This window comes from Genypterus blacodes, unplaced genomic scaffold (assembly GCF_046128005.1).
Source record: "Genypterus blacodes isolate CSIRO-AG114 ecotype Tasmania unplaced genomic scaffold, CSIRO-AGI_Gbla_v1 ptg000015l_1, whole genome shotgun sequence".
Lineage (NCBI taxonomy): Eukaryota > Metazoa > Chordata > Actinopteri > Ophidiiformes > Ophidiidae > Genypterus > Genypterus blacodes.
This window is the reverse complement of record NW_027466829.1, coordinates 1,274,565-1,292,884: the sequence shown is the minus strand read 5'-3', so window position 1 is coordinate 1,292,884 and position 18,320 is coordinate 1,274,565. Positions and strand designations below refer to the sequence as shown.

General features: G+C 45.0%; 1 protein-coding gene across 1 annotated transcript; it reads left to right on the top strand.

Moving 5' to 3' along the window:
* The first annotated feature begins 14,760 nt into the window (after positions 1-14,760).
* Positions 14,761-16,818, top strand: LOC142990805 (carbohydrate sulfotransferase 1). Its single transcript, XM_076140678.1, has 2 exons — positions 14,761-14,908; positions 15,689-16,818. Exons 1-2 carry the CDS (start codon positions 14,770-14,772, stop codon positions 16,816-16,818), a joined length of 1,269 nt encoding a protein of 422 aa, XP_075996793.1. The 5' UTR covers positions 14,761-14,769.
* The last annotated feature ends 1,502 nt before the right edge of the window (positions 16,819-18,320 follow it).

Sequence of the window (18,320 nt, the reverse complement as noted above, 5' to 3'; positions counted from 1 at the left end):
ATTATGTTTGCATAATGATCAATTGCACCTACTGCAGAGCCAGACCTGTCTACACACATTCCAGTGTTAACAGACAAACAAAAAGATTTACTTAAACTCTAACTTCATATTTAGTTTGGCCTCGCTGATTCTCTCTGATTTCACAAATTCAAACTGATAACTTGAATGCTGTCGATGGGTTTCACCCCATTTCCCTTTCACTTCAGGGAAAATGTGTGTGTGTGTGTGTGTGTGTGTGTGTGTGTGTGTGTGCGTGCATGTGCTGTTGTCTTTGCAGGTTTGTGTGTGTACGTCTGTCACTGTGACAGTCTAAAGTTCTCACTGTTAAAGTATGTAAGAATGCTGAGAGGGGGAAACTGTGTATTGGAGGCGGATCCAAAATACCACTTCGAAATTACTTCCTGCAGACAGACACATGCAGTCAGCTCCCAGTGTGTGACGGATACATGGCCCAGGACAGACAGAGAACATGGCCTCCTTCATGGCCTCTATTACATTTTTTGCTTTTCCTTCTCCTCCACACGGCCTGCGTTGAGTACATAGAGCAAGTCTTCAGAGCAGAGGGTGATGTCATTGAGATGGGGTACTGCTTTGGAATGAGCAACATTGTTGCTTATAAATCAACTCCAGAGGGATACCAGCTGCTGGGCAACTCTTCAGCTGATGCCACACCCCCTGCGGACTTGCAGGGTCGGGTCCAAACCACCAACAATGAGTTCCTACTCGGGCTACAGATCAGCGCCCTCACACACTCGGACGCAGGCATCTATAGGAGGGAGTGCTGGCAGGACCAAACACTTGTTAACCAGCTCACATACCGACTCACTGTGTGTGATCGGGAGATTGCCGCTGAGGAGATCACAGAGAAGGAGGAAGATGGTCGCACAGGGGCTGAGTTACTCTGCAACATCACCTCAGCAGGTGTGGAAGGAGCAAGTATTTACTGGTTCCTGGAATCGGCCCCACATTATAAGGCTGAGCTCCTCCTGGATAGCAGCATGTCACTGAACCTTCTGATGGAGGAGCTGAATGGTGTTGTGGAGGTAAAGGACCATGGTGCATTGCTCTGGGTTCCCAGCAGCGTGTTGGAGGACAGCCCACACTTTTATTGTGTTGTCACCAAAGGTTTGAAGTGCCTGAGTTTCCAAAACAAATACCTCATGGACAAGATCGATAACAGGATTATTTTTGCTTCACAAGGGGACGATGTGGTACTCAACTGTACCTCTGATCATAACAAAAAGGAATGGGTGACACCGCTGGGGCGGATCAATGAGACTACAAAGTTGCCAACGTCAGCTGATGGAAGCATGAAGAGCAATCACATGTATATTTCAGGTGGTAATGACTCACAACACTTCTCTCTGGTGATCCCTAATGTCTCTGACATACACAGAGGGGAATATAACTGCTACCTCCCTTTTCTTGAGGTTCAGTACGAGCTCATTCTTTGTCCCAAGAAGAAGCCCCAAAGAAAGGTTGTTACTGAAGGCGGGGACGTCACATTAGAATGTAACGTGGGCCAAAATGAGTATGTGCAGTGGCACCGCAGAGGGACCTCAGGCGAAGATGAACTCATCCACAACTCATCCAGGCCAAAGGATCTTAGAGGTCGAGTGAGTCTGTCTGAACATGGCTCCTCTCTGACACTCTCCAGCCTGACCACTGAAGACATAACAGTGTACTGGTGTATTGTCTCAGGGAACAAAGAATTTCTGGAGGGAGATGAGAATTATGAAGATTATGACGATGAGGTGGATGCTGCGGAAGATGACAATGAAGATGACGAATTTTGGCCTCAGACACACAAGTGCATCTTTAAACAGGAAATCATTTTGACGACATCTGCACCACCTGTTGATCCTCCTGCTGATCCTAATTGGACTGTGTACGGCGTAGCGGCAGGACTGGCTGCACTGCTGGTGCTGGTGGTAGGGATTGCAGTGGTGATTGTGATAAAGAGGAGGGCAAGGGCCAGTCAAAGGCAGGAATCATCAGCCGCCGGATCAGGACTTTTTCAGGCAAATGACATAGAAATGAAAGGGGATCCTGCAGCTGAGAGGTTAACTCAACCTACTGAACAATATGCTGAACAGCTCAGTTAGGAAATGTTATATTCAACTGACACTGATATCAGGCAATCATATTCACACTTGTGGAGTTTTATGGGTGTCATTTTCCTTTCACTGTCAATGTAAAATGTCCTATCTAACATGCAGTAAAGCAGGTAAAGCTTTCAAAACTCCACTCTGGCTCGTGATTGACTATATCTGCAAATGCTGTCAATCTTTTTTTATTAAAAATGCAAGCTGATGTTGTGAAAGTGTTTTTTCTCTTCAGTTTGAAGTGAATAATATGACGATAGATGAATATTCCTGTCACAAGCAGTGGCAACAGTAGAGAGGTGTTCAATGTTTTCTACTTGTCTGCTCAGTTTGAGCGAGACGTCCTGTGACGAAATGAGCTGAAACCGGTCAGGCCACTCTTATGTCAACACCTGTCAACAGGTTGATTAAGAAGAATCTTGGAAACACAAAGTAAAGTTAGTTTAACATTGAAACTCTCACAACGCCACAAGAGGAAGTAGTGAGTGTGAAAGCAGGCTGATCTTTTTTCTATATTATAAACACGGAAACACTGTTTGGAAAATGTCTGTTCAGAGATCACAGTTCTCCTGTAGAGCTATAGAGGGCGCTGTTGGGCTCATTGCATTCCTTTAAACGGCCGTGGACATGCCTTAGATTCCAAACTAAACAAACAAAGTTTACCAGCAACACGCACCATCAGCAAAACCCTCGTTTCACACCAATGTGATGTGAGATAAAGAAGAATGTGTTTGGTGGAGGGATGATTACACGCTCTGTCATGCACTAATGGTCAATTCTATTTTTTATGCAAGAAACCAAACAAGTCTGAAGCAAAACAAAAACAGATAGTGTGATTTATTTAGCAAGAAACCAGGGGGAAGAGAATGTTGCCTACCGTTTTGATATTTTCAAATTACTTCACTGTGAAAATCAAGCAGAACAAATAAAGGCTGTGCTGTGCTGTGACACACGCACACACACACACACACACACACACACACACACACACACACACTGCAAGTAGTTTACACCTTGGTGTGCCTGCTTATGCTCTCATTCCACGGATGAAGCGATCTTTCATCAAAATAAACCTTAGGTTATCTCAGCTAACACTACAGGCATAAAGCACAATATTGAATCAATATCCACCATAACCTCTGAGTGTTACGCTGCACAGCACAATGCTACAGGGTGAAAATCAGTATTGATCCCATACAGTGGTTTATGCTCGTGAAAGTTGAAATGAGATATAAAAAGTGATGGGGTGTGATATTTACTTCTGATTTGCTGACTGTGTCCCTTTCAAATTAATTGTGAATTTTAATATATATGATAATAGGTGTAACTGATATTGTACCAGTGTGTTAACGACGTGCCCCGTAGTTTCCTATCAGCAGCGTCAGTGTAGATTGTGTCTCACACTCCTCATCCTGTCACAGTGAGGATGCTGAGGTTGCTGTCATCTCCTGAGCTTTATATCAAGCTCACACTGAAACAGATTAACTGCAATGAATATATTTCCAAACCCAGTTCCCTAGGAAATGATTGGCTGTCATGGTGCCATCTGATCATGAATAGATCTACACTGAGAGGGTAATTGCCTTGGCTTTTCACGTGGAGTGGATAGTAATCATCTATTTATAGTCAATAACGTGTTGACGGTTTCAATGACATGGTGTTTAGTTGCAAGAAATGAAACGGCGGCTCCTCCACAGGCCTGTGTTCTCCCCCCGGGGTTATCAGTGCTCCTGCTCTGCTCTCAGCACCGGACCACTTTACAGCAGGTATAAATAATAGATCAGCTGCTATGTGGTGCGCTAGTTATTGTTAAACTAGGCCATATGGGTGCTGCACATACATCATATATCTTTTGGAAATGCGCTTGTGAAATCAAGAGAAAAAGCCCCAAATCATTATTTTATCATTTCCGCTGTGTGAGCACACGGAAAGCCGCCCGGTGTGTAATCTCCTGCACCGCCGTTATATCTGACCTGATACACACAAGTGCACAACTGCTGTCAGCAAGTACTGCCGTTTATAGCAGCTGGCTCTAAAACAGATCAATGCATCCGGATACAACTTACACAAGCACACAACCTTTTATAATTTTATAGCCATAAGGTTCTTATTCACTGAACCTAGAAAAATATGTCCTATTTATTTACATTATATGAGGAAGTAAGAGTAAGAGTGTTTCCTGAAACTTCTTAAGTGTGTGTATATACACTAGGTAAGCCTTAGTTGACACAGGGGGTGAAGCTGCGATTTAGGTACCATCAGAATAGGAGAATGAGGTCATAGAACAGTGTGCAGGGTTTTATGTTTTACCGTCTGAAGTGTGTAATCAACCGCTGCGGATATGGGAACTACACGTGTAATGTTCCCGCCGCCATCTGTGAGCCGACCGGGCGCTGAGCTAAGCGTAATCCTTAGCGTTAACACATTTCATCTGATGCACGGAACTGACACGAGTCCAAGGCCGACAACACGGCACATAGAATAATACCAAGGCAAGGTCTTTATACTTACTCTTCTGGAAAAAGACTTGAAGGCCATGCAGAGGAGCTCATACCTCCACCAAGGCCAAACAATGCCTCAAAATTAGCCTTGTTCTAACAATGTTCAAGGATAAAGAGGGAGAGGAAGCGATGATAAACATATTTAGGCTCCTCCTTCTCCCAGTCTGTGTGTCATATGCTTTACTCCCCCTAGTTTTATTGAGATTGCAGACAAAGAATATTGAACCCCATCCTACCCTGCGATGTTAAGGAAGTATTTTTGAAACAATCAGGTGAGATAATCGCCTCTGTGCTGGAAGTAATTAACCAACAGGGAAGATCTGGAATCAAATTAATCTAATTTTCCCCGGGAAATGTGCTGTTGCCTCTTCAGTCGTCGGCTTTAAATTAGATCTGTTTCTACTCCACATGCACTTCCATATTCATTGTGTACTCATATCTGTGCAGAAAGAGGTAGGAAATATACATTTTAGTGATGTTTGTTGATACACAGACCACTCAGCCGCGCTTTGAAGCCTCCCATCTCAAAAAACAATCCCGAGATGTTGTGCTTCAGCAATATTTTCAGCTGCCAGATTCTATTACTCCCACGCACTTAACCTTTTGGAGCCCTAATAAATATTTATGTTCCACTTGTGCCACAGTGGCAACAAAATAGATCCTATCAACAAAATGCCGCTTCGGCTAGGAAATATTTGCTCAGCTGGTATATGTAATACGCAAGATTCAATTCCATATATAGAAGATGAAATACATATGGTTATGTTTTCCTTCACAGGCCTCGCTGATCCCGGTAATATTGTCTCCTAGCAGCGCATTGAACAAACCTGTCTGGATGAAGGAAACACATTCAAAACACTGTGATCAAAAGAGTTTTATGAGGAGTTTGGAAAGTTAATAATAACAACCAATAACAATCAGGACCATGAGAAGTCCTAGTATTGTGGTGGAACAAACGGTGGTCAAAGTGTAACAGACAATGCGATACCGTGGCAACTCAGAGACATTCTCACACACACACACACACACACACACGCGCAAACACACACACACGCACGCAGGGTCACGATTTCTGCTGCCTACTGAGGAAATAGAGGAGAGGGAGCGCTTGTCAGTTTGCTTTACACACTACACACCCCTCGGCAGGCTGGAGTGATGGAGACGCAGATGTAGGAGAGCGGCAGCTGTTCAGAGTTCTCATGCGTAATTAAGAAGCGACTCAGTCACACCGAGAAGCCCCGAGAGGCCTGACGGAGCGCAGAGGAATCTGGATCATCCACCAGCAGGGCTTCCTTCAGCTTGCCACACTGAGAGTCTTTAAGTGGATCGACTTAATTGTTGGGACATCAGACCATCTGTGTGTGTGTGTTTGTGTGTTTGTGTGTGTGTGAGCTACAAGTGTATGAGTGCCTAAGTAAGCAACCTATTCCAGTGACACAACAGAGATAAAATATAGGCAATGCCATATTTTTTTTAAAACGACAGCGAAATCAACCGAAAAAATTTCCCTCAGACAAGTTTGGACTCAGAGACTCTTTTGTTCTCTCCGGATCGTACCACATCTGCAGAGCGCATTGAGATGTGTGACTAAACTCTCAATGCTGGGCGGTTATCTAAGGTTTTCTCGCACACACACTCCCAGGTTGCTGTTTCTCCCCAGAGCAACAGCCAGTCAGCTCGACCCACAGGCAGCTCACGTTGGCAGGATCCATCCCGCCCCGCCGCGCCTCTTTTAGGCCGATCACAGGCCGGCATATTGTAGAATCAGCGTGTCTGCACAGCGGCTCTCCCGAGTCCGCCGGGTCTGAGTCTGCTGAGGCCTCCGATCTGCCTCTAATTTCGCCGGAGCCCATTGCTCCCACAAATATGATGTGCTGCCAGCATTGTGAGTGTGAAACAGTCGGTGGGATAAAGAGCAAGCGAAATGGAGAGAAAGAGAGAGAGAGGGAGAGAGAGACGGGTTTGCCGTGTGTGATGTGTGTTGCGCTAATGGCTCCAATTACGCACCAGAGAGCACTCCTGATGGGCTCGCTGGGAAAAACGTGCAGAGAGAGCGAGAGATGGAGAGTGAGAGAGATGAAGAGTGAGAGAGATGAAGAGAGAGAGAGATGGAGAATGAGAGAGATGGAGAGTGAGAGAGATGGAGAGAGAGAGAGATGGAGAGAGAGAGAGATGGAGAGAGAGAGAGAGATGGAGAATGAGAGAGATGGAGAGAGAGAGAGATGGAGAGAGAGATGGAGAGTGAGAGCGATGAAGAGGGAGAGGGAGGTCCAAAGCAAAACGATGTCACAGATGGGAGGGAGATGAGCCTCACGGGGGTTGCGTTTGGTGTGGAGGTGTCTGCTTGGATCAGAGCCACGCAGGAGTTTACGTCTGTTTATTTTCAGAGGTGCAATGCAACAGAAACCAGAACCAATCAAACGCTCTCAATAAACCGACTCTCCCCAGGACGTCTCTGAGGCTTTTTGCGTATCGCTTTGATTTGAAGTCTATAACCTAGAAACAAGTGGGCGGCTGGGCTGAGACGCTGCCAGATTATACAAGAAAAAGTTCAACTCTCCCGTGTGAGGGAAGTGTTGGAGGGCAGACGGTGCAGAGAAGGGTTTTGTGTTTAATCCCGTGGAGTGATCGCCCTCGTTGTGATGACGGTTTGGAGACGCACAATCACTCTACACATCACTTCTTCGGAAATCTCTCTGTCTCTGAGAAACAGATATCAACCGGTTGGACGAGGAAGTTATTGGTGTATCCATTCCGATGGCAGCAAAGGGAAAAACCAATGACAACGCCACAGCAACCACACCTTTGATGCACTGATGGCAGAAGTGTGTGTGTCTGTGTGAAAACTTCCTCTGCAGCTCCCCGCTCTTCCTCTTCTCTTCTCTTGTCTAAATCCCTTGCGTTTCTCTGTCCCACATTCTTCTTTCCCGGTGATCGTCCCGTGCGTCGCTCGGCAGATCAGATCTCCTACAACAAAAAAGCAAATTTAAGAAATGAAATCTTATCTTGGCGAGCAGCTGAGTCAATGTTAGCAGGAAGCTTTGGTTTCTAAAAGACTGTAAATTTCTATTGTAACTTTAGCTTTATAGGAGCTTAAGAGCCTTATGAGCCTGTTTTCTTCTGAATCCAGATGATGGTATTCTCCATAAAGGCCTGGCTGATGTAGATCTCCGTGGCGAGCTGGGTCACACACTCTGTGGGCCTTCAGGATCAAAAGCAATCAAAAACACACTCGCAGACTATCTCCAGTCTGAAATCTAATTGGGGTCAGTTTTGTTCCATTCAATCATGACCTCCCGTTAAACAGTGGCACAAAATTGGGCTTAAAGTGCCATAAATATTTAAAAAATGATCAAAGATGGCCCCTCGGGAGGAATATTGAGATCATTCCATCCCGTGCTGTGTGTCTCTTCAGCATCTGCAATGTGATTACTCTGTTAATATTGCTCATATTTATTATCTGCATGATGTTATTATAGTCCAAGTGGCAATAACTTGGGAGATGTCTGTAGATGTTCCAAGCTCAATACCAGTGAGAGATAGAGGAAGTTTGCTTATGGGTCCTGTGCTGGTTGTTTGCTGAATTAAATTTAGCTGCTGCCTCTGCTGGCATACCAGTGGGTGAAATGAGATTTCCTTTCACCTGCTTATTGCACCAGAGCGAGAGCGAGGTGGCATGAAGGACTATTATTCACTCCCTCAAATAGGAAAAAGCAACTTTCCATCACAGGCAAAAAAGAGAGCTGCTTTTGCCTTTGATGCAAGCTGACTGACGGATAATCTGACAGATGGATCGCATCTGAGAAAAAAAAGAAAACCCAGCCGGAAGAGGTGCAGACGTTTGTCGAGCAAGGCCAGATATGGGAGAGCTGTCAGTAAGCTTTAGGAGGCGAGATTATCCGGAACAGTGGAGGAGATTTTTGGGGGGCGGAGCAGTCCCAGTCATGTAACGATGAAAGAATGCTGTCATGTCAAAGATCAGATATAAAGTGGATCACAGAGATATGAGAGAGAGAGAGAGGGGATGCAGATTGGTGAGGCATTTGTTTATATCCCAAATGTTCTGCCAGGGAAGAATGAAAGACACTGCAAATCTCCAATGTGTGTGTCTGAATTTCGTGCTGTTTGAATGTGTGTTTGTGTGAGATTGTGTCATTGCGGTGAGTGGGCGGCATGGAGTGTGGGTACTATAACTAAACACAGAGACTCGCGGGGGATTCAGTTCGCTCGCAGGAAATTTAACTTTTTCTCATCGCCTGTTTCAAATCTCTGGGAGACGGTGTGGAGGCGTTTGGCTGCTCAGAGCCGAGGAATCGATGCTGTGGGCAGAGCGAGGGATCATCACAAAGAGACGCGGAGAATAGGACAAGCCCACATCACTCACCGGGTGTTCTTGGCAGCCCGACGTCCTTTGTGTCTACAAACCTTAGGCTGATAATCTGCCTCGGCCCTTATTGTGAAAAAAAAAAAATCTCATTCTGCATTTTGCGTGGGAAGATTCCCGGCCTTTGCCTCCCGTTTCTTCAATAATTTCCGCCTGTCTTTACTTTGGTGGGCTTACCTCGACTAGCTGAGAGGTGATGATACAGGGGAGAGGGCTGTTAGAATGACTAATCCCTGCGCTGATACCGAACAGCAAAAGTCTGATGCATTTGCCCAGTGGTGGAGTTTATGCAAATCAAAAGTGAAACGTTGGGATAATATGAAAACCAAAAGACGGTTGCATTATTTCAATCACTGCAGGGACAGTTTGGCACGCATGACTCCTACACACCAGCAGATAAATCTGGCAGACTGTTAACGGAATCGACCCTATTCCCAGGAGTAATGGAGCTGTCAGGGGCTAATTCTGACCCCGGAGTAACCCCCCGGGGCAATGATATGTCACCCATCTCTCTGCTCAGCGGGGGGGGGGGGGGGGGGGGGGGGGGGGGGAGTGAGGGGAAGGCGTCTGATGAGAGGAGTCATCCTCGCTAGAATGAAGAAAAATAGGGGTCATTGTGTCATTGTGATATGATGGCGAAGAGTGTGTGTGTGTGTGTGTGACACATGTGAGGGCTTGACCCTCATATCTGGGCCTCCTCACACATTTAACCATCCATTTAAGGAGTGAGACATGACTTTACTGTTCGAATTAGAATGAGGTTACAGGCTTGCGGTTAGGAATGTGGCCATTGTGGTTACGGTTACAGTGTGTCAGTCAACACAATGTCCTCCCAAGTGTGTGCGTGTGTGTGTGTGTGTGTGTGTGTGTGTGTGTGTGTGTGTGTGTGTGTGTGTGTGTGTGTGTGCGCGTGTGTGCGTGCGTGCGTGCGTGTGTGTGTAGATGGCACGCTGACGTTCAGCAAATGATACTGTGATTGTCTCTTTGCTTGGCTGGAAGGATGAGCTCATGAAACCTGCCTGCATGAAATATGTGAGGATTTATGTTCCAGTTCTTATCAACAAACCAATGAATGGGACCTTTGATATAAAATGAAAAATAAAAATAAGAAATCTTGGAACACATCTAAATTGTACATCATTATGTTTCCTTTCATATGATTCATCTAATAGTTGTTGTGCAATTGTTAACCTTGAACGGCACATTATTATTATTAGTAGTAGTAGTAGTAGTGGAGGAAGCAGTAGTATTATTATTATTATGTGTAATTGTAATGTAAGAGCTAATTGTTCTTCATTAGACTGCTTGATTGCAGGTTACAGCAGTGATCTCAAACAGGCAGAGATGTTAAACTAATCCAAAATGGTTGGCAACACAACAGTGGTAGCGGTTACCAACCAGAAAGCAGGTCGGGGGTAATCAGGGCAAACAAATCGAACAGGCAGAGGCAGAAGCGCAGTCAATAAACATTTGGTTGACATGCAGGAAGATTAGCAGGAATGTTCTTCAGCAGTGCCACAAAACTGACAGAAGCGAGAACAATGGAGAGTGACACCACGGAGCAGGTGATCCGGTGAGAGATTGTGGGGTGACACCTAGTGGACAGGTTGAGTATAGCAGGTACTGTAATGACATTCATGAGCAAAACCAGCAGCTAAAATGGATCTGATTGGTTAAATGAAGGTGCGAGCTCAGAGCTGAAAGTCCCGTGATAGTCCAGGTGACACGTAAACACAATCTCAGCAGTATTTAAATGCATTGCCTCAGGGAATGTGATCTTGTAAAAGCTATGAATAAAATGTTGCAGATGCATCACCAAGACATAAACCCGCGTATACGACATGTTGGCTAGAGCATCATAGCGGGATACATGATCATATTTGCATCCGGTCTGGAGAAACCAGCTCCAGGATGCGCTCTGTGGATGGGGGGGGGGGGGGGGGGGGGGGGGGGGGGTTGAAGAGGGGGGCGCCTTGCCTCCTCACTCAGCCTCCCGCTGCTCACACATCCATGGCGCATCTCCTCTCCAGTCAGCTCTGAATCCACTCCGGACCACAACACACACACATACACACACATTCACACACACACCCTCCCTCCGCCTCTCTCTCTCTCACACACACACACGATTTTCCACATGGAGCGGCTGCAGAGATGTCTGATCGTGACAGCTGATGGTAAGGCAACATTTTGTGCTCCGCGTCCGTTTTGTGTTTCCGTTGTGCTTTTTACGCGCACGGAGCGGCAGCAGCGGAGTGATGGAGATGACGCCTTAATCTGGACACCGCGTAATTGACAGTAAATCTGTGAGATTAATGCCAGGGATTGATTTCATATAGCTGTATAAAGTGTATGCGTGGTACTCAAAGGTGAGTTTATTTCATCCTTTTTAATCTGATGTCATTATTAGGGACTTATTAAAGTAGAATAATGTTATATTTATATAAAATACATTTGTTTGTCATTGATTAACCGAGAGAATATGTATGTTGAGATCATTTTAGTGAATTTAATGTCGATTTACCTCCAAAGTTTTCAATTTTGTTCATTATTCTGTTCTATTTTCCTCGTCTATAAAGTTATTATGTCCGTTCAGTTTGGGTTCATTTTATGCTGAAAGACGCTGCAACCTGTTTAGACAGTGAGAACAACACACTAAGCTACTAGGACCAGAGTCGATGAAGCAGAGGGTCATTTTCTGGGGTCTCATCTCGCTCTGCGCTCATGGAATCATGCAGCACAGTCATCTGTGATACAGAAGGAACCGGAGCCATGCAGGAATCGATGATGAATCGTAAAAGTTTAAGATCGTGCGAAGGAGGAAAACGGTGTACGCCACAAATATGGACATGTATCAATCTGAGGCGTAATTCTCCTTTTTATCAAGCATAATAATCAACTTGAGGATGGAAGATGCGTTTAAATGTCCACTCCCCGCCCTCCCCCATGAATTGTCAATTAAAGCCCTTTGTGAATACGAGTAGTGCGTAAATATGCGATTTTCACACTTTTTCACACATTTCGTGTCTGTGCAGGTGATGTGGGACAGACAAGGGAGATCAGTGATCAATATAGAACATTAATTCTGTATGGGATGTCAATGACCAGCAAGATATAGATAAGGGATCACTGCAGTTTAAATTGATAAGACCTCTAATGAGCAGTGTATCATCTCAACCCTCTGGCCTCCATGGCGTCACTATAACAGATCCACACACTGGCTTTGTCAGGATGAACCTGTTCTCAGGAGCAGAGCTCATGTAATGATAGATAAATATGCTATTTTGGATGAAATTGCGGCTTAGACTGCAGACATTCTGACACAAATGAATTCAGAATTCAACACGCCTGGCCTGTATTTTACAATATGTCATATATTTATATCAGAAGTGTGTGTGTGATGGAGTGGAATTATGTGACAGAGGTTATTAGAAAAGCTGGATTCATTTTTACAGCTTTTCTGTCATGAAATCCTGATATGTAAGTAGGCTTCAGTCAAGTTTGTTTCTATGAATCCCAACTTTTGTTTGTGAAGATGCGAGCATACGCTTCAAATCCTATTTTACACAAGTGCACCATTTCTATACATGGCCCCTGTAGCCTGGGGTCAGATGCAACTCCTCTGCTTGCTGCTCCTCTCAGCCTGTGGCATTGCGTTTGTGTGTGTGAGAGAGAGACTGTGTGTGTGTGAGAGAAACGATAAGAGGCAAATGAAAATTGAGAAAAACAAACAATAAAAGTTGAGAACAAAACTCTAAAAGTAGCAAAACTCCTCCAGGTCTTACGACTGTTACTAAACTGTCTCACCCCCTTTTCAGGATTGATCACCAGGCTCAGCATTGCCAATAAACAGCCCCACTCAGAGGATTTGAGAGCACGCTGACATGGTTTAATAGAAAAATCTTTGGCGCTGTCACATCCCTCAATCACCTGCATCCCAAATCCCTCACTCCCACCCTCATCACTTACTTCCTAACCTCATTTGTTGCCTTTATTTTCCACAGAGGCAATTGCTTTTCCAGTGCCATGCACAAATGTCATTATCTCCAGCACTTTTGCTGCAAGCTATTTTATCTCAGTAGGAAATTCGCTGCTCACTGAATTTACAACTTAAACCTGCCAGAGGTGGATGCACCACACAGTGTAATCTTTAGTTGATCCGCTCCCCGAGGCTTTTATCCCCTGTAAGAACTGTTTTTCTATGAGGGATAGAGAGGGCATTCCAAAAATCCTGCGTCTGGTGTTCCCGGTGTGAGTCCCCCGTGCATGGGAAGTTATGAGCGGAGGAGAAAGGAGGACTTGCAAATGAAATTGCTGTAATCCGTCGAAGCATCTGTTTTCATTCTCGCGAGGGCAGAGTGTAGCAAAGGAGCTGTGAGCCCTGAAAGACAAACAAAACCTGTCGCTGAGGAATGCTATGATGCGCCTTGGTCAGCCAGCTGTGCAGCTCATGGATGGCAGAACTGTCAAATTGAATTTTTTTCTCTCTCTGTGAGTGTCAAAGATGCTAAAAAGCTCAGTCAAAGTTTCTTATTATCTGCAGTCGTTCATGCTTAGACTTTCTCTCCCCGGCCAATTAAAAGATATTAAAATTAAAAGACAAGAACAGCTCTAACGATGTTTTTGAACTCTGTATCACACAGTACAGTATCTCTGTTTCTGTCACTCCGCCTGAATCTGATCTAAAAAACAAAGAGTCGCCATACGATAGCTGTTTTTAGCACCACGGTTCATGATGCCAGCTCGCTTTAATTTCCCTCACCAGCAGAGTAAACGTCTCTGTTTGTGATTAATGACACATCAAAAGCCGATCGCTGCTCAGTGTGAAGCATGCCTTAAGGGTTCTGAAACTGCCAGGGACACATAAACATCATTAATGTATAGAAAAAGCCAGACTGGAGACACGGAGTGACAGAGACAGGCAGGGGACTTTCATTTATTTTTTTGTGAGTAATATGATGTACGTTGATGTGTGATTTGGATGATGGCAGCCGTCAAACATCCTCTCTGACTGATGGAGGGATCATTTGAACCCAGATAACCTGCCTACCATCACTTTGGTGCAAGGTGACAAATGGAGAGCAGCACCTTTTAGTCCATTTAGGAAAATCACATCTCTCTTTGCTCTTTCAGGCCCAGTGGCAAATAATTCTGAAATCTACCAAGGGAACCTTTCTACCTCAGTCAGACAGCTGTATTTATCTGCGTATTTATCACTTTTTTGCTAGTTTATAGGCTTAATTACCTGAAAGAGGAAAGCAAGAGGAAAAAGAGTAATACACCAAAATACGCTGGGCAATGGCCGAACTTCACCGATATTTGTAGAAACACTTCATGCCACTTTGTCGCTCTTGTGGAGGGATTTTTGGATAGACAGATAGAGAGAGAGAGAGACAGAGATAGAGAGAGAGAGAGAGAGATAGATAGATAGATAGATAGATAGATAGATAGAGAGAGAGAGAGACAGAGATAGAGAGAGAGAGAGAGAGAGAGATAGATAGATAGATAGATAGATAGATAGATAGATAGATAGATAGATAGATAGATAGATAGATAGATAGATAGATAGATAGATAGATAGATAGATAGATAGATAGATAGATAGATAGATAGATAGATAGATAGGGTATACAGACTGTACAGTTCCAGCTCTAGCTGCTAATTTGCAAACAGAATTCTGCATATGTGTGCAAAGTGCATAACAATAAAGACAAAGTTTGTGTCTTTGGCTCCCTGGTGGCTTCAGCCTGAAGGATGTAGTGGCAGAGGAGGGAGCAGGATGGAGTGTTCCTGGAAGACAGTGCTGCTCCTGGTGTGTGCGTCTCTGGGGGTCCAGTACACGGCCATCCGCACCTTGAGGGACTCGCTGTCTGGACCCTGTCAAGGAGCTGACCACTGCCAGGCCAGACACCACAGAGGTACAGTCTGTCCCCAATGTGTCCCCAAAGTGTCCCCACCCCCAAGATGTACAAAGTCTAGGCATTTAGACTAACACAGCCGAGACACACACAGACACGTATTATTTCTTTAAGTATGATTGATAATTTCTGTATTACTTTTGCAGTTAGGAGAAGGTCTCATTAGTGAGGGAGGAGACAGACTCTCAGCAGGGGGATTGGAGCCGTGCAGCAAAACCCAAGCAACAGAAAGGAAAATCGGTGCTCAAATGACAGATCATTAAGTAAGGGATTTCCCAAGAATAGGGGCGCATAGAGGAATGAAATATGTGAGATTCATTTTACAATTAGCCTCCAATTTATCTCCATTAATTGCCTCTCACAGGGCAGCTGTAGTTTTGGCGCTGTTGAGCTCCGGTGTACAAAAGTAACATCCCCTTTGCAATCAACTCCTCATCAGCAGTAATTACACATTAGCTCCTCGCGCTATATTTAGAGATCCGCCATCTCATAATCTCTCTCAGTAACCACCAGCAGACAAGCATCTTACTCTTGCATGTTTACTCCCTAAATTATTTAAGCTCTATTGGCTTGATTCTGTGGTTTACGTCTCCTGGCTTGAAGTTATGATCAAGCCAGACTCTCTTTCTCTTTTTTTGCGAGTTGAATTACCCCCTCTGCATATTCCAAAGCCCCTCAGACAGGAAACAGATTAAGAGGGTCTAATATTTATCGCTAAGAAACTGTCATAAAACTCTTAATATAGACAAATGTGTGGATTTCTGTCTTCCGCTCTTCCAGATTCCAGATGGAGAGCTTTGTGCGGTGATAATTGGTTGTCTGTGGAGTCGTCACGGAAACACATCCTGCTGTTTGCCACCACACGTAGCGGCTCGTCTTTCACCGGGCAGCTCCTCAACCAGCACCCCGGGGTCTTCTATGTGTTTGAACCACTCTACCATGTCCAGCAGGCCTTCACTAACTCCAGCAGCAGACTGCGGAGGACCTTGGACCGCAGGGCCCTGCTGGGGGCTTACAGGGACCTCCTTCTAAATCTGTACACCTGTGATCTTCACTTCATGGAGAACTACATCCGGCCCGAGCCCCAGGACCACGTCACTGGTTCCTTTTTCCGTAGGAGTTCCAGCCACGCCCTCTGCTCCCCTCCCGTGTGCCTGGAGGGTGGGGACGGATTGGCGACCGGTCAGCCGGATGAAATCTGGTGTCCGAAAAAATGTGGCAACCTGAACCTCACGCTGGCCTCTATGTCGTGTCTGTCCAGGGAACATGTGGCTATAAAGACTGTGCGTATCCCTGAAGTCAAGGACCTGCGAACCCTGACTGAGGATCCGCGTCTGGACCTGAAGATCATCCATCTGGTGAGGGACCCTCGAGCCATACTCGCCTCACGCATAATGGCATTTTCAGATCAGTTCCGTGCTTGGAAAGTCTGGAACGCTACAGGACGCCAGCCAAGATACGTGGACCTGTCTCAGATCACGAGTACCTGCAAGGACATGGCGGCCTCAGCAGAGACGGGCCTGCAGAGGCCGGCGTGGCTGCGTGGCCGCTACTTGCTGGTACGGTACGAGGACCTGGCCTCCAACCCTGAGGTCAAGGCCACAGAGATCTACAGGTTCGCCGGGTTGGACATGGAGGACAGGGTGCGGATGTGGATTGTGCAGAACACCAACAGTAACGTGTCCGCTACAGCTGACTGGAACTACAGATACTCCACCACCAGAGACTCCAGAGCCACGGCAGACACCTGGAGGCTCCGGCTCGGCTTCGACATCGTCAGGACTGTGCAGAATCTGTGCAACGACACTCTGGCTCTGCTGGGCTACAGGCCGGTCCAGTCCGCAGCTGAACTCCGGAACCTGTCCCATAGTTTAGTGGAACCCAGGACCTTTCAAACAGTAACATGGTAGAGCTGCTGAAGAAAGCTACTCCTTATTTATTGATTAATTTATTTTATTTATGACTTGTTTGACTGTCATGATGCTGATACATTTTTGAATTTTGTAATGGTTTTATTATGAACCTGAAAAGTGCCAAGTTTAGGAGTTTGTGATGCTCAAATGTAAATGATCCAAAATCAAATCGATACTGCTGTGTTGTTTGTATTCTTCTGCTTGGATAACAGTGTAAATATGAAGAATTTCCTTTAGTTGTAAATTGTAGTGTTTAAAAAATGTTGCAAAGTTGTAATTAAAAAAAAACAAAACAGGAATTTTCAACAATCCAGGTGCTATTTTGAATTTACAGGAACGATCCTCTACGTGTGTGTCTGCACAGGTAACATGCATCTGTCTGCATGCATTTTGGAAAATAATATATCATCATCATATATACCTTTATGACATATATCATATGTCATAAAGGTAAACAATGCTCAGTGTTGTGCACTTTAAAGGAATATTTTTTCAGTGTAAACACAAAGTAACTGTTAAGACTTGAGTGTGCTGATGTTCTGTACTGGATATGCTTTGACGTTTTTCTCACTTTTGTCACGAAACTGTTTACATATTTAATATTTTCAAATAAATGATTGATATTTACAGTAGGTATTACATATCTACCACATTCCTAAAAGCTTTGGGCAATCACATTTGTTTGATCTGCTTCTTTGTATCTTGTGAGGAGCCGCTTTTAATGGAGCCTGTCTGTCGTCTTTTATCTTGTTATCGCACCATATTTACGCTGTCACTCTGCCACATTTGCATCTCACTGATGTGTCTGTTACTGAGACAGGGGAACACATGCTGCACATACCGTAGCTCCGTCTGAAAGTTAACTTTGAACCTGATCGTTTAGCAGTACCAGCTGTTGACGATTGGACGGCTGCAGGTTCTCTCACCATTTCAAACCCTCTCCTTTGTCTAAACAGTGAAAGGAAGCGTGCCATCTCCACACACCAGCCCATTTATTTGCCTGTAGAGGTTCCGTCTCAGGATAAATGCTACCAGTATTTTCTGACCGAGAACTCATTGCTTGAATCATAGCCAAGCCACTGAGACGCTTATTTTCTCTCCTTTCAAATGCAAACATTACACTTCCTATGGAGGCTGCTGGGAATGCTTATCATGCTCATACCACCAAGACAGCAAGCTCAGATTGAAGAAATAAGTGGGGCGGCCCATCTGCTCTTTGAAGACTACTGAATCAGAGGAGAAATTGGCCTTTCAGTAATGTATTTCTAGACCCCGCGTCCTCTCAATCGGTTCTGTAGATGCTGACACCAGAGATATTAAACCAAAGAATTGATCGATAGATGGGGGATACAGGGGAAACTGGATTTAAGATGCATTGAGAAAAGAACGACCATCTTTCTTTGAACTTAATCTGCAAGGCTACACAAACTGACCATAAAACAAGGGTTTATGACACCCAGGGAGACGCGCTTCATCGGTTTTTCCATCCCCATCCCTAC

Coding starts and splice junctions, on each gene's coding strand:
- LOC142990805 (XM_076140678.1), top strand. CDS start 14,770: ATGGAGTGTTCCTGGAAGACAGTGCTGCTCCTGGTGTGTGCGTCTCTG. Junction 14,909..15,688: donor CCAGGCCAGACACCACAGAG/GTACAGTCTGTC, acceptor CCGCTCTTCCAG/ATTCCAGATGGAGAGCTTTG.